A 21,211-nucleotide genomic window follows, 5' to 3' on the forward strand; every position below is an offset into this window, starting at 1 on the left:
AGGTAGTATTAAATTTTTTCCTTAAAACAAAGTATATATAAAAAAAACCTCTAATAACATGAGATAACTGAAAAAGAAAAGTATGAAAACTAAGGCTATGTTTAGTTTAGTATTTTTAAGTAAGTACTTATAAATTTTGTATGGTAAAAAGATGACCAAATCAAACTACACCAAACTAGATCTGACTAAATCATTTTATCCATTAATTTTATTTGTGTTTATTAATGCTAAATATATTTGATTCCATAGTACAAAAAAATACTTTAAAATTTTAAAAATTTAATAGGAAAGTATGGATTGATAAAAATAAAATGAGATACATACATCTTATTTAATACTAGATTTTTTATTTTTATTTGCAACAAACGGATATTTTTTGTGAGACATACAAAATTCATATGTTGCAAATAAATAGAAACAAATGTAGTAGTTTTTTATCTTAAAAATTACTGTATAAATTATGTTAAAGTTAAATAAAATTTATAATTCAAATTAAGGCATCAAATTTAATTAATTATAGTTATAGTGCGTGGATGAGCTCATTTGAATGGGATATAGTCCAATATGGGATAGAAGGAGTATCAAATTAGAAAATTTTGCAGTCCGTCTTGTGTTTGGTCAGCCACATTGTGTGGCCACTTATAAAAGAACAAAGTTACTAATATAAAACTTACCAAGTAATCCTTGTAATACTAATTGAGTAACCCTTATATACATAACACTAACAGAGTAATTCTATAGCATTAATAAAGTAACCCCTTTAACACTGACAAAGTAACCCCTATTACACTAACGAAATAACCCCTGTTACATGGTGTTGTCACCACATATATAAGAATATGAAAATTTTGATAATAGTATTACAACAAAATATATGTAAATCTTGTAAATTTCTCTCTTTATCTAAGAATAATCATAGTCATAGATCATATGAGATCTAGTTTAATTCTTCTTGAGTATTAATATCTAATTTTTATATTTTAGCTAGTGTGAGATTAAAGATATTTCTAATCAAAGATTTGTTTTAATACACGTAAATGGGATTAACATTTTTAAACAGGGGAGTATTGATCATTAGAATTGATGTTGCATCCTAGTAAGGCACATTATAGAATAATATAGAGTTTTTAGCTTATAGTAATAATTGTTATATTTTGTTATATACACATGTCATTTTAAGGAAATTTTGTCAAGAACTACCAATTAAAGCGCGTGTTTTGAAAACAATTACCTATTAAAAATTTCTTTTAAAAGAACTATACTAAATTGTACAAAGTTTAAGTAGCACTACCACTCTAATAATTCCATCTAGAATATTCGACATGTAGGTTCCACTTTTTACCTTTACCTCATAAAATCACCATCTAAATTGACTAAATTACCCTTCATAAAGGTAAAAAGTGAGACCCAAATGCCAAAAATTTTAGCCAAAATTGTTAGAGTGGTAGTGCTACTTAAACTTCTTACAACTTTGTGGTAGTTCTTTAAAAAAAAAAAAAAAACAATTTAATAGGTATTAGGTTTCAAAACACATGCTTTAATTCATAGTTGTTGACATAATTTCCTCATTTTAATATAATCCCTTAATTTTTCTTACTCATTTTACCTTTCTTTTTTATGCCTAGCTTAGTCCCTTTACCATGCATGTTAATCATTTGATCCCGTAATAGTTACGCCCCAGTTAACACATTGGTTCATTGTAGGGTAATTTTATCCAATCTGAGATAATTTGTAGTCTGGATTGGGTTAATATAACCAACTGTAAATTTTTTTACACAAAATATAAAGTGAAATTTAGGATTATGTGAGATTAAATATAAAATCACAATAGTTTTCAAGTGAAATTTAGGGTAAGTTATTCATATAAAGTCAATTCCCTATAAAGATAGTGACAATATCAATAACCAAATAAATAGATTAAGTTTATTTTAGATTGAAGTAATTTTTGATAACTTTACTCTAACTTTACCTTCAATGTATAACATTTATTTTACACTCGATTTATTTAAAAGTATGTAGTTCGATCCCCCTTTTTTTTTTTTTTTTTTTTTTTTTTTACCTATTTACCTTTCACATTATCTCTCCATTATTACTTTTTTCTAATTAATTTTACAGTCATTTCCCCTTTTCTTTTCAATTACTTATTTAATGTGTATCTATGATTATTGGAATTAAATCATTTGAACTTTCTCTCTCTAGAACGAGAGCCTCTCTCACTAAAAGTGAGTTCCTCTTAACTTTGCTAGGATTCTTTAAGAACAAGTTCTAGGGCATTGCATGCATGCAGATCTCATCCCCCTCCTTTGTCCTATAAAATAGGGGATTTGACTTAATATAGCTCCATCTAGGTAGGAGATTTTGCTATCTCATAGCTAATGTTTTGGATTAACGCCACCTTATCCATTGTTAAAAAATCTCCTTGATTATCACAAAAAACCTATCGATTCCCAATTAAAGGCTACAACCTTTCCTAAGCTTTTTCTCCTTCCAAGAAAAGCTGGGAGCCTCCTTGCCGATTAATGCAGCCAATACTCATATAGCATTAAATGCTCTGGTTTTTTACGGGTGCAGTAAGGTTAGCTAGAGGCGGCTCGCTATAGTTTAGTGTTTCATTACACAGCTTGCCTACTCCCCACGCTTATACCCTTCCGTCTACCAAGGACTCTAGTTTGATTATAAAAGCGAAAGAGTTGCAGCAAATACAACTCAACTCTACATTCTTCTCTTTTGTCTTTTTCTCACATTTCTTCCAGTCTTATCTCTCCTCTTAAATTCTTCTTCTTTCATTCCTCTTGTCTTAATATGAGTAATAACAATCAGTCACCAAATGCTCATAATGAGCATGAAAACATGGATCTGAGAGGGGGACCCCTAATACCCAACCCTCTAGACTTTGATGTTGAAGATATCAAAATTAATTTTAACTTGAGTGTGATAGGCCTCTTCGTAGGACCTCACCCCCTTCTGTCTCAATGGTTCAACAAATAGTAAGTTTAAGGTGGATTAGAAGTGGTGAAATAAGGGCATATAGGTCGGGACCTTACTTTCTATTTGAATGCAGTATGAGTAAGGACCAGCAAGCATTGGTTCGGGTTAGTACACCAATTATTGAAGGGAGAATCATCAATTTTAGACAATATCAGATCGATTATGTCCCACACCAAATGATTTTACTCTAACTAGGCTCTGGGTTAGGGTTTATGGGTTGCCTTTAGCCTATCTCACGCAAGGCTAGGCTAGACAGATTTTTAGGCATGTGGGTTACATTGAGGAGTTGGATCTTGATGGGGAAGGGCTACCAATTCAAGCAGAACTCAGGGCTAGGGTTTTAGTGGATTTATCAATTCCATTAATCCCAGGGTGTTTCATACTATTGGACGGTAATAGGGTTATTTGGGTGTACTTGAGATATGAGGGTTTATAAAGGTTTTGTATGCTTTGTGGGTGTGCAGGACATGCCACGTCTCGCTGCCCTCTACACCTTGTCAACGCAAGAAGACGAGTTAGGCAAAGGCTCGATGAAGTGGAAGCCGACGGGATATGGGTTCTATATGGTCCAAGGGAATATCCATTTTATTCCAATTTCATACACGGCTTACCAGACTAGTATAGATCTGCAATATGGGGGTAGATTTTAGGCACCACAACCACCTAGAAGACAACCTGATTTATAGAAGGGTGCTAAGAGAAGCAGCGTTTGAGGTTGGGCATCCTTTTGAGGGTAACTCATCGTCGCCAGAAAGCAATGAAAGTGATCATTTCCATTCGGGAAATGAAGACTTTTGTACGGATGATTCGAAAATAATTGAGCTTGATGGGATTGAACCGGTTAAACCGGATTTAGCTGTGTCTCTTGGAAGATAGTTTGGATTAGGCAATGATCCATAAGCCGAATTTGTAGTTTCGAGGCAGCAAAACCCTAATTTGGGTATTCCTACAAGCAATGTTCGAAGGCAGTTATTTAATGATGATCAAGGTGGATCACATAGGCTGAACTTGGGCTCGGGTCTTGGTACTCCGGTTGTGGGAGGATGGGTTCCTCTGTCTCCTATGCATAGCCCGCCACCCCCACCACGGCCCAACTTCGTAGGCGCGACATATAAGGTGGGGGAGTCCTCTTTAGCGCATACCAGTATCGGGCAAGGAGGAGGGCCAAGAACGATATTCCACGCGGTTGGGATTCAGATTGGGCCGTAACTCCGATGTGGATTGATAGGCAGCAGCAACTGGGCTCGGTGGGCCATAGGGGAAGCTCTCTAACAACTAATGGGCCTGGAAATGGCTTTGGTGCGCAATAGGGGTTCTCGGACTCGACTATTATGGCAACGAGAAGGAACAATGAAGAAAATCTTTCAAGTGAGGAGTATGCAAGTATAATGGAAGCAAGCACGGTCCTTGCTTTGGGCATTCGAAATGTGAGAAGGGCAGAAATACAGGAGTTGCACCGAGTTTCAAGAGCCACTATGCATCCCTTCTTGCAACTGTCCCCGGAGGATCTAGGAGGGTTACCTAACTTTCCTCTCATGGAATTTGATCCACCGAAATCTCCGGTATCACATCTTAGTTCATTTAATTTTACTGAGTTGTTTAGCTATGATGATAGTGGTAACAACAGGGAAAGGATAAGGGAAGCTATAGGGCATCTCCCGCACTCTTGTGATGATGACTTAGTCTAATATAGTGATTCAGATTCAACTTGGGTTGAACGCAAAAGACTCAAGAGGCTTCATAGGTTTTCCGAGAAAGGGGGTTTCAACATATGGATAAAGAGTGCAAAAGGGAACAGGAAATTTTCTTCAAAGGCTCTCTCAGATCTGGACATGGCTCGGGATCAAGGGTTTGAGGTAGTTGAGGATATTCAGAAATGGGAAAAAACAAAGGCTTCTAGAATTCTCATCTTCATCTTCAGAGCCGTTCAAGAGACAAAAGAGCGAAGAGGTGACCTCGGCTCTAAGGTTGGTAGTGGATGACATGGACATTGCTTGCAAATCTCTACCTTTGAATCAGTGAAGATCTCTTCAAATGGTGAGGCGGCTGGACCAGATCAGCCTACAAGTGGAATATGAAAGTTGTGGCATGGAATTGCAGGGGCTTAAATGATCCACAGTCTCTTGCAATTCCCTATCTAGTGTGGCTCTATCGTTGGAAGTTACCTTTGTTTATGGTTATCTCATAAACAAAAATGGATTTTGTTAATGCAACTAGTAAATTATGTATGTTGCACCCTACTTTAATTTTTGGTTGTAATTCAGATGGAAGTACTGGAGGGCTCCTAGTGTTAGGTTGGTCTAATGATGTAGTGGAATGCTTGTATGCTACAAAAAACTTTATCTTTTGTAAAATTCTTGAAGCTTATGGAAGTTTTAAGTATGTCTTGTTTATTTATGGAGAGCCTTAGGTAGAGAATAGGAAAATTGTTTGGGAACAACTCCAAAGGATATTAGAGGAGTTAAAAAATGTGCTTGTAATGGGGGATTTCAACCAAGTAGAAAGTGGAACCGAAAAAATTAGGGGCTCGAATCAAATTAGAGGTATCAACTCCTTCTTAGATTGGAGATTTAGTAGCAATGTCACGGAAGTCCCTTTCTCAGGGCCAAGGTTTACTTGGAGCAATAAAAGGGAAGGAAGTGATCTCATTTTTGAAAGGTTAGATCGTGCTTATATAACGGAGGAATGGTTTCAACACTCGCCGGATGGAATAGTAGTGCATGAACCCATTATTTGTTCTGATCATGCGGCTATCACCTATTTCTTGAAAAGAAGCACCCATGCTTCTAATAGGCCATACCAAATTGAAAATTGGTGCCTATGCTTCTCAGAGATTAAGGAAATAGTGGAAAGAGAATGGAACGTGGAAGTTGGTGGCTCTCCTATGTTCCAATTTGCAAGGAAATTGTTGGGGGTGAGAACAAGGATGAAATATTGGTGCGTGGAAAAAAAAAACTTTGGGGGGTTAACTGGAGAAAGGTCTTTAAGGAGCTTCATGACACAGGAATGAATATCAACTCGGTTCAAGAAGGGGGGGGGGGAGGGTACATCAAACTCATAAATCAGCTCATCCCGGAGAACCAGCTTAGCTTTGATTTATGGAAACAAAGAATGAAATTAAACTGGATCAAATATGGTGACTTCCCCACCCCTACAATGTACAGAAGAGTAAAACAACGACAGTTACACAATGAGATCTTCACTTTAACGAATGAAAATGGCACTTGGGTAGAAGGGCAAGAGGAGGTGGAAAAGGTAATTTTAACATCCATTCAAGATATTTACAAGTCGGAGTATCAAGCCAACCAAGGGGAGAATATTAATCTGCTGCTTAGGGAATTGGATATCCCTAATGTTTCTGACGCAGATTGGGAATGGCTTGACAAGCCTTCCACAGACAAAGAAATAAAAAAGGCTATGTTCGACATCCACTGTTCGAAGTTGTCAAGGCCGGATGGTTTTACTGCTGATTTCTTTCATGTTTACTGGAAAGAGGTAGGTCAACTAGTGTTAGACAGTGTCCACCAATTCCTGAGATCTGGAAACATGCTCAAAGAGTGGAATCAATGCCTTCTGGTGTTGATTCCAAAAGTAAAAGTTTCAGAGCTTGCTAATCAGTTCAAGCCGATTAGCCTTTGTAACACAATCTACAAGTGCATCTCTAAGTTCCTAGTGAATAGGTTAAAGGGAATACTTTCAAAGTTGATTTCGGAGAATCAGCGTGCCTTTATTCTAGGGAGATACATGGAGGATAACATCTTTCAGAGCCATGAGTTAATGCACCTTATTAATTCGAAAAGGGTTCGAATTTCACAGCAATCAAGATTGACATGTCAAAAGCATATGACAGGGTGGATTGACTCTTTTTTCTTAAGGTCCTGCAAGCTTATAAGTTCTCAAGACACTGGATTAGGATGATCTCACAATGCATCTCGATAGTGAGTTATAGAACAATCATCAATAGGAAAGTTACTGATCACTTTTTGCCTGAGGGTGGCCTGAGGCAAGGGGACCCTCTATCCCCTTACCTCTTTATCTTTTGTATGGACATCCTCTCTAGAATGTTATCTATAGCAGAGGATATCAACCAGTTTAAAGGTTTGAGGTTCTCAAGGAGATCCCCCTCCATCTCTCACCTATTCTTCGATGATGATGCTATGATGTTTTTCAAAGCTAATGAAGGGACTTGTAGATGCATTAGGGACATCCTGCATAGGTTTGGTACAGCCTCAGGCCAACAATTAAATCTACAAAAATCATTCGTAAATTTTTTTTCGGGGGTGGATAATGGCATAAAGCTAGATCTGAGAAGGATCTTAGCTATGGCTGAAACAGACAACATGGGGATTCATTTGGGAGCTCTAATAGATATCCAGGGAAGGAAACGACACTCTTTCCAGTTTTTGGTGGACAAAGTTTCTGAAAAAATTATGTATTGGGCCCCTCTGCGTCTGTCAAAAGCTGCTAAACTAGTCCTCATTAAATACGGTTTTGGTGAGTATCTCAGCGCATGTTATGAAATTTCTTAAACTCCCACAAAGCATCGCCAACAAGCTTGAATCTTTAGTCACTCGGTTCTGGTGGTCCAATAATGGGAATAGAGGTATGCACTGGGTAAGTAAGACTGTCATCCAATCCCCTAAAAGTATGGGAGGGCTAGGGATTAGAGGGGATTCAACTCTAAATGATGCCCTCCTGTTCAAACAAGCAACAAGGATGCACCTAAATCCGCAGTTGCTTTTGTTAAGGGTGCATAGAGGAATGCAACCATGTGGGATTTGTTCTTTTGCTATGCGCTATGCCCGGAGAGGGAATCCCTCAATGGGAAGATCAAGCATACAAAAGGTCATAGATGTGTTCAAGAAGGGGTTTGCTTGGAAAATCGGTAATGGAGATAAGATCAAGGCCATAAGCATGCCATGGGTCAGTGGAGAGGCTCCAATTGTTAACTCTAGGCAAACTCTAGGGGCTGCAAGGAATTGGAAGGTTAGTGATTTTATTGACAGGGAAACAGGCACTTGGAGGATCAGAAAGGTGAGATTCTGTTTTGATTGGGAAAGTGCAAGGGCTATCTTATCAATGGAACTACCCTCCACAAGCAAGGATGACTTCATCTATTGGAAGTTCCATCCCACAGGGGGATATACGGTAAAAATGGGGTACTATTTCCTTATGAAAGAAGAGGATTCAAGCCGAGGGAAGATCCATAATGAAAAGGATCATGAATTTGTAAAGCTTATTTAGAGAATGAACATCCAACCAAAATGGAAGATTTTTGTGTGGAATCTTTACCATGATGGAATTGTAGTCAAGAAGAATCTAACCAAAAGGGGTATCCAAATAGATGATACATGTGGCTACTGCAGGGTGGATCCCGAAGATAGCCAACACTTGTTCAGATTCTGTATTCTAGCAAAAGAGCCCTGGGGAAACAGTCCCTAGCAATTTTCTCTGACTCTACTGGGTTCAATTCGTTGAGAAATTGGATCCAATATTTTATCCTGCTGTTCAATAGCGAGGATGATAAGCATATATGGTACCCGTATTGTTTTGTTTATTGCGACTTTATGGGGACTATGGAAAACGAGGAATGCGAGAAGTTTTAATGGTACAAATGGAGGAGCAAGCCTGGTTGAGGAATTCATCAACCAAGCAATGCGTGATCATGAGACCTTCACACATAATGAGTAGCGGCATCATAATGATGTGGGCGAGGAAAGGGATGATCCTTCCCTTCCACCAGGGTTTAATCATGTCCAATTGGGACAAGAAATATAGGGGTTTGAAAACATCTAGGTTGAAGTGGATGGCTCTTGGGATAAAAAGACCAAGAGGGCAGGGATCAGATGGTCTCTTAGGGGTAATGAAGAGGAGATGATCCTAATTGAAAGAGGAAGACATGGGGCAGCAAACTCTGCACTACAGTGTGAAGCTTGGGCATGCTTGGAAGCCATGAAGTGGGCTCGTGCAAAGGGCATGCAAGGACTCCTTTTCCTATCGGATTCAATATCGCTCCTTAACAACCTCCAAGACAAAAAAGGTAAGAATATTGAGATCTCGTGGACGGTAAATGAGATAAAGGAAATGGGTGCTTCTTTCAAAAAATGCACCATTTTTAAGGTCGCTAGAGACCAAGTCAAGAAGGCCAATGATATTGCTAGGAATTGCCGCTCGAATACGCTTAGTTATTTTTAAATTGGCTTGTTCCTTTGCTCTTGTCAAAAAAAAAAAAAAAATCTTTGGTTATTGAGTATAACATAAAATTACTATTGATAGAGTACATATATTACTCCATTTATTTTGTAATTGCTACTATTTGATGAATATGTTGTTGTTTAAGGATATTAAATTTACTAAAAACTTATCAACAATAATATAATATGACCCTTGGCCAGTATTGTAAAAATAAAATGACCTTTTTTATTATCTAAGAATAATATGACTTTTGGGTGCATATGTTCAAAACAAAAAGTAAAGTGTTGGTAACTTGATTAATTAATAGATGTCTTTCAAAAAAAAAAAAAAACTTGATTAATAGATTAAACCAAACACATGTCACATTGTGATTTGTTAGAGGATTTATTATTTATTTTAACATATAAATTCATTTTAAAAAATTAAAAAAAAAAAATTCTCTTCCCTATCCCTTTTCATAATTTCTTACATGAGCATCACCAAAGTAGCACTCACCAGCCACCATCTAGCACCCTCAATCACCACCCCCTTTTAAACTCTCCTCCGATCCCTTCATCCCTCCCCAGTCTTCACACTTAACACCCGAACATTGAAGAAACAAGACTTTTCACCATCAGTCGGTGATGTCACCGGAAAACCTGTCAAAAATATCTTACTATGCTTCGAAACCAAACACGCTCTTGCCACCCTTTTAACTCTCACTCTCGCTTTACTACAACCACATCCTTTCTATCTCTCTCCTCTTCCTCACAACCACCTCCTCAACACCACCGCAACGACCATCTCCTCAACCCACCCCTCCTAACGCCATCCCCACCAAGTTGCCAACGATAACTTTCCCCACACACAAAACGAAATCTACCAATTCACGACATTTCCCCAGTTTGAAAACGGGTCGATGGGGTGATGGCTATGAGTTATGAGAGAAGTGTTAGGCTGTTAGTGGTTATGTGACAGAAAGAAGGAGATGGGATGATGGTTGACAGGGAAGGGGACGGGCTGATAATGAGAAGGGTTTAATTTCACAAATTAAAATTAAACATCATCACCCATAACAATGCAACACATGTCACGATAAAGGCTACAAATGTTTTTATTCTATTGTAAGCAAATGTCGCTAGAGGTGCATATTATTTTGGGATAATCAAAAGGTCGTGTTTTGAAAGATCAGACAAAGGTCATATTATTATTTACAATTTTTCCAAATTTAATTTATTTCAATGTACTATAATGTAAATGGGGTACTCCCTCCATTATTTATTTTACATCTTTCCAGTTACTATTCATCAAAACTGAAATGAAGTAGTAATTAGGAAGTGGGTCCTTTTTTTTTCAAAAATAAAAAAATAAAAAAAACTTTTTCGGTAGGACAGAAAAATGATTTTTTTTGTATTGAAATATTATTATTATCATTATTATCATTATTATTATTATGGACCATGTGGTGGGGGTAAGAACCGATAAAAGTGGTGTTTTTTTATTAAAGAAAAATTGTAAGATTATAATAATAACATAAACCAAAAGTAGGAAGATAAAAAAGAGCAGAGAAAGCTATAAAATTAGTTAGATTGTTGAAAACTAAAAAATGTCAAAAGAGTGAAATAATAATTTACAAAAATGATGTTAGGCCGACAATAAAAAATAGAAGTGAGTTTGACCATCTATTAACTATTACTAAAACAAAACATTAATGATGTCATCAATTTCTTAAAGTGCTTACGTGTCAAACTCTCATAAAGAATTTTCCCTTCAATTTTTACCTATGATGTCATCAATTTTTTTTTGTGCCTTTTTCTAGCTAGAAACTAGGACCAATTAGGTGTGAAAATTTGAATTTGACATCAATATTGTTGTATATAATCCACACTACTTTTGGATTTCATAATACAACAATATTAAATAGACATAGATATTAGTAGCTAATTATACACTATTTTTTTTGAACAAATTAATACATATTTTTTTAAATAGTAAATACGGATTTATTAGGCTTCCACTCTAAACGTATAACCTTAATGAATTATACATTTATAAAACATTAATATATTTAATCTAACCTTCATTTTATTATATTTTTAATAACATAGTAAATATTACATTATGATGCAGCATTTTATAACTAATTTTTTTAAGTTCATGTTTTTTTTAATATATTTATATAACAAATTTTTCGTACAAAAATAACGAGCCAAATCATATTAGAAAGTTATCAACAACAAAAGATAAAAAATTATAGACAAAATTTCTAATCAACCACCGTGCAACACACGAGTACTAATCTAGTTAAGATATTAAAACAAGAAGGGCCAGGTGGAGAGAGTAAATATCCAAATTAAATTCACCATAACTTAACATATATTTCAATTACAATAATTTTCTTTTTTATAGTACAAAGTATTTATTTAATGTATTAACTTGTATTTTTAACTAATGCATAACAAATAAAATTTGTCATGTAATATGTAGTTGAATTAGTTACAATGACTATTTTCATTTTTCAACATTTTAATAACTGTTTTTTTCAACATATATCCTTGAGTTTTTTGTTTATTCACCATATGCCCCTAAACTTTTTAAATTCATCATATACCCCATAGTTTCACAAAAATACACCATCTATCCTTTGATGACTGATGATTGTAAACTTCATTAGTCATTAGGGTTAATTATGACCCGAAACCACCTTAAATACATTCCCCTACCCACGAAACTGCCTACATTCCTTTTTCTCACCCACAAAGCACCCTAAGTTTCCTTTTCTCATCCTCAAAATCAATCATACGGATATGGTTATGGATTTAGAGTGGTTTCGGGAGTTAAGGAAAGGAGAAGAGCGGTTTCAGGAATGAGGGAGAGATCTATCTAGGGTGGTTTCGATGAATAATTAATCAAATTTCACTCATATTGTTGTCATTATGGGTATATGATGAATTTTTGTAGCAACTCAAGATTATATGGTGAACTTGAAAAATATCGAGGGTATATGGTGAATAAACAAAAACCTCATCGGTACATATTCTATTAAAATGTTAAAGATATTAATGGTCCAATTTTTATATCACTAAGCATGTCTTGTTAAACTATTGTATATAAAACATAATTGAATTAATTTTTTATTTTAAAAGTCAACTTAAGATAGTGTAATACTTATAATAAAAACTTAAGGAATGCAATGAGTAGATAAAGTTTCTCACACATGTTACTTAACTTAATAACTTTGTATTTTTTAAGATAAATAATTGATATTTGAAATATTCTAGAGTTTTATGCACATTATCTATATGCTAACTCATACAGTTTTTTCATTAACTTGAAGCAAGAAGATTGGGTCCTTTGTAGGGTTTTCTATAAGAATAGATCAGAAATATGTTCGAAAGGCGGTGCTGATAAGGAGAGCAACTCCATGGAAGATACAAGCTCATCATCCGGCCTACCATCATTAATGGACTCCTACATCACCTTTAACCAAACTCAAGTAAATGCAGATACGAGTAATTCTTACCAGCAAGTGCCCTGCTTCTCCATTACCTCATCATCTGCCAACCATGATAATACCAATAATCCGTTGTTATATCACCAAAGTTTTCACATCTATCCTATTAATAATAGTTCCACTCAAAATGATCAAACCTCGACTACTTTCAATTGCACTACTGTAATCCAAAATGACTCAACCTCTATAAACCAAAGTCCTTTAGCATGTGATCGAAAGGTGCTCGAAGCTGTCCTAACTCAGCTTACAAAAATGGAAACCTCCCCTAACTTAAATGGTTCGTCAAGTATAGGGGAGGTTGCAAGCTCTGAAAGTTATTTGTCGTCTGAAGTTGCATTGCTGCCTCACATGTGGAACGATTATTGATCGAATACTCCCTCTAAACGGAAATAATTGTCAAGTTATTATTTTCTTATCGACAATGTAAGATAAACCAATAACCTTATAAATAAGTTATTGGGATGAAGGTAGCGATGTAAGATTTGGTTTGCTCGTGAGACAAGTTATTGTTATATATATATATATATATATATATATATATATATATATATATGATTGATGATTGGAAATTGGACTCTTAATTTTATTTTATTGGATCTTTAATGATTGATTTTTTTTTTTTTAAATTTTTTTTGACATATGCTAAAACAAACTACACTACTAAACACTACTAAACATTATTAAAAGACAGTAAACTAGTATTAGCCGCCGTTGTCCGCAAATGTGCCTTTTGTACCTTGATCTTGTCTACTTTTTGAATGCTACACCAGGAGAAGGCTGATCCCAAATGAAGAATATGATCCACTGTCCATCTTAGATCAACGTCGACGTTGCTTTTATTCCTCAGCATCCTAACCATATTCTCTGAATCCGTGTAAATTGTTATCGATGTTAGCTGTCAAAGAGTCCCCACTTAAGACCATGTATACAAGCATTCATCTCAGTTTGTATGGCCGACTGAGCTAGGCCATGTGTCGCACCTCCAAGACCATCGAACTCATATTCCTCCACCCCATCTGGGTACCACCCCATTCCTGATCTCCTTCTCTGCTTATTCCAGGACCCATCAACTTGTATCACACTTGACCCCTCTTGAGCTCCATCATTAGTTAGAATTGCCCGCATGAAACCTGGCGGGTGATCATGTAAACTCTCTCTGGAGGGTGCAGGCAGCGTAAGGTCATCTCTCCATTACTGGTAAAAAGATCATGTTGACGTTATCCATCTGAAATAATTGTCGGAGTCGATAACAAACTCGACCCTGACCTCCTAAAAACCTTGTTATTCCTAGCATTCCACCAACCCCGCAAAGTAGCTAAGAAGAAGGTAATCCTATGGCCATGTTTCCCATCCAAGCTAAGGTAAAGCTGGATATAGTACAGAAACCAATCTACAAAGGACTGGTCTGCATTATCTTCTGAGTGGATGCCTAGTATTCCACCCCTCCAAATACGCCGTCGTACAAAACTTGAAGATATGTTGCATATCTTCCTCCAAATCCTCACAAAGATCACAGTAAACTTGAATATCCAACCCTCTTCTACCTAGGTTACCTCTTGTTGCCAAACCATTATGGAGTAATTTCCACACAAAAAGTTTCCATTTGGGAAGTATATGGAGAGCCCAGAGAACTTTATAAAACTCCAAAACCGCCACATTTCCTATCCGAGACTCCAAACCTTTAACAAAACAAAAGCATAACCTGTTTTGACCGTATAACGTCCAGACTTATGGTATAACCAGTACATGTAGTCCTCTGCCTCCATAACTGGCACTTCCATTGATGCTATAATAGTCGCATCCTTGAGATTAAAACAAGAACTGAGTCTTCTGTGATTCCATCCTGTACCATCTTGGTCTAACAAATCCCTAGCCCTCCAATTCCAAATCTCGCTCGTCGTATCCAAAGAGCGCGTTGTCGGTATCTTCCCTTCCATCCACTTATCTTTCGTAGCCATAATTGTTTTCCCATTCCCAAACTTCCAACCACACCCCTGAACCAAAATGTCCTCAGCTTTAACTAAGCCTCTCATTCCCCAAGAGTAGGGCCTGCTTACCAAAGACGCTAATTTCCCTGATAGAATAGGACTTACAAAACGCGCCTTACACACCTTAGAGAACAAAAGCTGTGGATTGTTACTTACTCTCCACACATGTTTCATAAGAAGAGCACTATTCAAGCAAGCCAAATTGCACACTCCTAATCTTCCCATACCCTTAGGCAGTTGAATTGTGTCTCTATTAACCCAATGCATACCCTGTGACCCCATAGACACCCAGAAGAATCTTGCCAGAAGAGAATCCACTTTGTTAGCAATAGAAACTGGCATTTCAAAACAAGTAAGGACATTGGCTGATAATGTTATCAGCACCGAATTAATCAAAATTAACTTTTGGGATTGGGAGAGGGGAACTGCATTCCACCTAGAAATCTTCTTACTAATCTTATCCACAATTTAATGAAAGGTTGTTTCCTTTGTTCCTACCATATCAATAGGCACCCCCAAATGCGGATCCAGCTGACTTTCCTGTCCAATGCACAATATGTTTTTAAACATTCTTTGATCAATGAGAGGGGTATTGGGGCTAACATCGAAGTGGGATTTTCCCAAGTTTATTTTTTATCCAGAAACTTTGCAGAACCTGTGTAAGATATTAGCACTAGTAGAAAAAATTTCATTTGCGTCGCCTCATTTGCGTCACTCGTAGAAACAAGCGAAGCAAATGATATATTTTAGCTTCATTATAAGTTATTTGCGTCGCACATTTTCTATGAAGCAACGCAAATGCCTGATATGCTTCAGCTTTATGTTATTTGCGTCGCGTTTATTTATTAGAATGACGCAAATAACGGTCTTATTTGCGTCACTCCTTTTGGAACAAGTGACGCAAATGAGTTTGAGAGTTATTTGCGTCACTTCTTTAATTAATGAGCGACGCAAATAGTTAATTCACCTCATTAAATTTAAGTTATTTGCGTCACTTTTTTAACTAATGAGCGACGCAAATAAGTCTAGGTTAGTAATAAATTCTAATTTTTCCACCCATCTCCCCATTTGCTGCTGCCTCCAAATTCAATATACCCACAAAAAAATATTCTTGCTAACCCATTTGTTGTTGCCTTCAACAACTGAATTCAACAACACAATTCTTTCAAACCCAGAAAAATAGAAAGATCCAAGCCAAAAATCTCTGATTTTCGAGCACAAAATCAAACCAAAACCCCCAGCAAAATCGAACACGAAAACCCCCATACAAATCGAGCAAAAAACCCCCCCAATTCGAGCAGAAGTTCGGTGTATAAACCCCCAGCAAATTCGAATGTAAACCCCAGAATAATCGAAAAATTTCCTTTCAAAAACCCCCTAAGTCGAGCAGAAATTCCAACCTAAACCCCCAACAATTTCGAACCCTAAAAACCCCAGAAAAATCGAACATTTAGAGCAAAAAAAACCCCCCAATTAGAGAAGAAATTCGAACCTAAAACCCCAACAAATTCGAACCCTAAAAACCCAGAAAAATCAAACATTTTTTTGCCAAAAACCGCCCAATTTGAGCAAATATTCATACCTTAACCCTAGCAAATTCGTACCCTAAAAACCCTTGAAAAATTAAACATTTTGGAGCCAAAAACCCCCTAATTATTCGAGCAGAAATTCGAACCTCAACCTCAAGCAGTAAAATGCCCCAATTCGAGCTCAAAATGCCCCAATTCGAGCTCAAAATCAGTGCTAAACACCCCAGAAAATTCAAGCAAAACCCTCTAAAAACTTATTATATTTTACCCCCATAAACCCTAGAAATTTCGACCTACTAATTAGAGGAAAAGTTCCGTGAAGTTCGACCCACTGTAGCAGTCAATTTGTGAAGTCAATTTCAGCTAAGTTCGACCCATTGGCTCTTGTTGTTATGTTAAATATTTTCATGGTAGATAAATTTCAGCATTTAACTTGAACAAGTACTTAGTTTAATTGCAAAAATGGTGTTAGTTTAAGGTAGAAAATAATTTTTAGCTTGTTTGGCTTTTGTTGGTTTAATTAATATATGTAAATTTATGTCAGATTTCTCTACTATGTGGAAGTGAATTCCTTAAGTTCCACGAGTTTGTGATTGTATACAAACAATTGAGGCGGTAGTACACATACGACATTGTCTTCGCTTGTTGTATATACTCTAACCATTCTCTGTAGTTTTAGCTTATTTTTTGTGGTTGGTATAATGATTGTGAATTTTATTGGATTTCTAATTGTGATATAATTGATTGAAATTGCAATAATATTTGCATCATAGTGCATGACCCAAGGTTTAGTGACTTGTTATTTTAGGAACCGGGCAATGGATTATGCCATAATACCATTAATTAGAATGTGTTGGGTCAATTGGATTTTCAGTACTTAATTGACTGTCTATGATTGTTAATTGTATTTAGGCCCTTGTATGTTGCAACTATGTTTCCATTCATGAATCCTGATTGTATCCTCGGATTTGAGGTGAGTTGAATTTAGCTATTTGCTGGGAATTAGGATCCTCTTTCACCTGTTGTTTTATGTATAAATAAATATTGGATTCTTATAATTAATAACTTGTCTTTACAGGGAGGATGATATGCTTAAGAAGCTTGGAGACCTTGTGAATGAGAGTCATTATAGCCGCAGTGTTCTCTATGAACGCAGGTATAAAAGCTTCAGCCATTAGTATTGCTAAATTGAGTTCAATATGCTTATTTGATGCACTACTATATTTTTGATTAAATGCAACGGTAAAAAAATAGCTAATATATATGCTGTTGGCAGGGGGATAATTTAGCTAAGAACTAGTGAATTTCTTTTTTATTGCTACATTTTAATGTATGTTCTGACTTTTGGGATTAATTAAGTGGGTCAATCACTTGTACGTTGGTTTCTTAAGTTCTTTGTATTTTAATAATCACCATCATAACAATAAAAATTCTTTGAAAAAGAGGAAATAACATTATAATTAACAATAAAATCTAAATCATACTTCATTATGAATTGTGCCAAGCAATTTAAATTTTAAGAAAGAAATAAAAATAGAGAAAGTGCGATTTAAGAAGTTTAAAAGCCCAAAGAGAAAGAAAGAGATAACTCCTAACCCAAAGAGAATGAAATAAAAATAGAGAAAGTACAATTTAAGTTTTGCTTTTGCTTGTCACCTGAATTATTTCTTATTCTCACATAGTGTAATTTGAATCTTTTATCTGTTCGAAATACTTCAAAATCATCATAGCAATGAGTATTTTACTACGGTATAAGCTGTCAAATATTTCATTTTTACTTAATAAATACAATTTGAAGTACCTACACTTGAATTACACCTTTTCTCATCTATTTGTGTTGTGCTTATAGGATTTTTCAAGATCTACACCGTATAAAGAGGAGGAGATAAACGAGGTTCAAGATATTTGGGCAGACTATTTTATATGCTATGTTGAACTTTAGATCTACACTTAGCAAACTCCATTTACTTATTAGACTCTTGTTTTATTTGTTAGGCTTGACATGAATGTATTTGGTTTACCAACAATTTGGGTTGGTATTGGTGATTGTATTGGATGATGACCATAATGTCAATGATATTGAGTTGTAAATTTATTGGACAGGTTTATAATATGCCGCCGTCATTCCCAATTTTATGGGTAGGCCAAAATACAAAGTAGACTCTGCCGAAATTTACATTTGCATTCAATAATATTGCATTTTAATTTCAATTATTAGCGTTAGCATATTACTTTATACCACTAGCAAGGAAAACAGGTACTACAAACATATACAAGCAATTATTATAATTAAAAAAAAATAATAATTCACCTCATTTGCGTCACTCATTAAACAAACAAGTGACACAAATACAACAGTTTTGTATTGTCTACTCAGTCATTTGCGTCACTCCTATATAAACAAGTGACGCAAATAACCAAAAATAAGTTTATCGGAAGAGTCATTTGCGTCGCTCTTTTATAAAGGAGTGACGCAAATAACAAAAAAGAAGTATCAGAAGAGTCATTTGCGTCGCTCTTTTATAAAAGAGTGACGCAAATAACAAAAGAGAAGTTTATCAGAAGAGTCATTTGCGTCACTCTTTGATAAATGAGTGACGCAAATAACAAAAAATAAGTTTATCAGAAGAGTAATTTGCGTCGCTCCTTTATAAAGGAGTGACGCAAATAACAAAAAATAAGTTTATCAGAAGAGTCATTTGCGTCGCTTGTTTATAAAGGAGCGACGCAAATGACTCTTATTTGCGTCGCGCCTAGGAGCGACGCAAATGACTTAAAAGTCATTTGCGCCGCGAGCAGTTGCGTCGCTCATAGAAGCGACGCAAATACACTATAAATGAGCGACGCAAATAAGCCTTTTTCTACTAGTGTAGTAACAGTTTGACAACAATTTTTAGTTGCCCTAAAAAGAGAAGGGCGTCATCTTCAAAAAATAAGTGGGAAATAGAGGGGCCTCTTCTTGGTAGTTTAATGCCCTCAAATATCTTCAAAGCATAACCTATATCCAACATTCTTGAAAATATATTCATACAAAAAAGAAATAAATAAGGAGATAAAGGATCTTCCTGACGTAATTCTCTTGTGGGCTTGAATTGTTGAGACATATCTCCATTTAGTAGAACACTTTATGAAACTGTAGAAATGCACTGATGGATCAAGTGAATCCAGTGAGGAGGGAACTCATAGGCCTGTAAAACTTGGTGTTAGAACATCCAATTTACCCTGTTATAAGCCTTTCTTATATCAATCTTGATCGCCGCCAGAAAATTTATACCTCTCCTCCTCTTATTTATCCTATATAATACCTCATGGCTCAAACGAATATTATCTGTCATTTGTCTCCCAGTAAGAAACGCATGTTGAGTATTTGAGATCAAGTCCGGCATAGCATGTTTCAACCTGTTAACTAAACACTAGGACACACACTTATAGATAGTGTTGCAAAGACTAATAGGCCAAAGTTGACAAGCGGTCTCGGGCGACTCAAATTTAGGAATCATTACAAGAATGGAATGATTCCATTCTTTCAGAAGAAAACCTGTCTTCAAGAACCTCTTGGCCGCAAGAGTAACTATCTGACCCACCGTATTCCAATGTTTCTTAAAAAACTCAGCCGAAAAACTATCTGGCCTCGGAGTTTTTGCACCATTGAGGCTAAACATCGCTCTCCTTATCTCCTCATTAGTGAAATCTTTGTACAACAGGGCAAGCTGTGAAGGTAACATCTTTGGGATATCTAACTCCCTCAACATCATTGCCGTGTCAATATCTTGGTGTAACGGTTTAGAAGTGCCAAGCACTTTTTTCATTAAATCCACCACCAAATTTTTTATTGTTATCAATTCCTCCTCCCAGATTCCATGTGCATGCATTATATGCTCTCTATATTTAGACTTATAGAAAGGTAAGTTCTCTTTCCATTTTGGAAAAGTATTGTGTAGAACGGACTCAACGAGAGTCCGTGATGGGTGTCTTAAATGACACCCTTTTGATGAGCATTTAGGTTGTTTTTACCTTCTTTTCATGGCTTTCATGCTTAATAAATGCTTAGTTTTATGCATTTGGTCTTGGTTTTACCTTTCCTCTCTTATTTTGTAGCTTTTATGCATTTTGTTGGTTTTTCTACTATTTTCTACTTTATTTGCTCTATTTTTGTAGTTGTAGGTATTGTACGAGGTTTAGGTCTTGAAATTGGTGACTTACTAAGGTGGAGGAAACTTTTGGAGCAAGCTCATGGCAATTGGAAAGCTCAAGATGCAAGGAAGTGGAATTTTCAAGTTCTAGCTCTTGCGCTCTCTAGCGGTGCTCTCATGAATATGGGGTTTTGAACCCACAATCATGTGCTTTTGGGACTGCCTCACTTAGTGTTCATCGTCATCATCATGCTTGTGCGTTCAGTCGAAGATCTTAGCGAACGCATGAAGCCGCGAGAAGATCGAAGAAACCCAGAGATACGCGTGCGCGCAAGGCACGGGTGCCGGCGTGCCACCCCTTGGCACGGTTGAGCCACCCTTGCAGCAACGGCGCGCCTCCCTTTCAACGCGGGCGCGCCTTCCTGGGTATATGTTTGCTCGGTTTTTGTTTTTGCGCCTCTATAAATACCTTTGTATGCCCGGTTTTTGGGGGAAGTTTAGAATAAGCTTCATTTCACATTTTAGATCATATTCTTAGCTTAGTTGAGAGCATCTCTCTCTAGTTTTAGGGTTAGTTTAGGAGTAGATTTTACAGAGAGAAAGTGAGGAATTTCAATGGTAATTGAGAGATTGAAGATTCAATGGTGACAATTGCGTTGGAGATCTTCTCTATTATCAATGACCATTCTTAACTCTATCTCATTTTATTGCTTTGTTTGATTTCATATTTGTTTGGTTTGATTTTGATAATTGATTGTTGATTAGTGTAGTTGTTCTTCATATATTGTTGATCCTTGATTTCTTTAGTTGTTAGTTGATTTGATGATGAGGTTAGAGTAGTTGTTTGCTAGGAATTGGGTGAAACTTGTATGATTGATTGATTGT

General features: G+C 36.2%; 1 protein-coding gene and 1 long non-coding RNA gene across 4 annotated transcripts in view; both read left to right on the forward strand.

Moving 5' to 3' along the window:
* LOC145629107 (NAC domain-containing protein 21/22-like) overlaps positions 1 to 13,200 on the forward strand; it is a 35,275-nt gene extending 22,075 nt beyond the window's left edge. For both annotated transcript variants that reach the window (XM_081681617.1, XM_081681618.1), the window contains exon 3: positions 12,500 to 13,200. In XM_081681617.1, coding sequence (XP_081537743.1) covers positions 12,500 to 13,042 — 543 coding nt within the window. In that variant the 3' untranslated portion in view covers positions 13,043 to 13,200. The remainder of the gene's footprint in view (positions 1 to 12,499) is intronic.
* A 2,543-nt stretch (positions 13,201 to 15,743) lies between these two features.
* On the forward strand, positions 15,744 to 18,288 carry LOC145629109 (uncharacterized). Of its 2 annotated transcripts, XR_014111569.1 has the most exons (3): positions 15,744 to 17,166; positions 17,272 to 17,349; positions 18,043 to 18,288. It is a non-coding gene; the product is annotated as an uncharacterized LOC145629109 (long non-coding RNA). The 2 variants fall into 2 exon arrangements; XR_014111568.1 differs by having other exon boundaries at positions 15,744 to 17,349.
* Positions 18,289 to 21,211: the final 2,923 nt, after the last annotated feature.

Source organism: Chenopodium album, chromosome 4 (genome assembly GCF_948465745.1).
Source record: "Chenopodium album chromosome 4, dcCheAlbu1.1, whole genome shotgun sequence".
NCBI lineage: Eukaryota > Viridiplantae > Streptophyta > Magnoliopsida > Caryophyllales > Amaranthaceae > Chenopodium > Chenopodium album.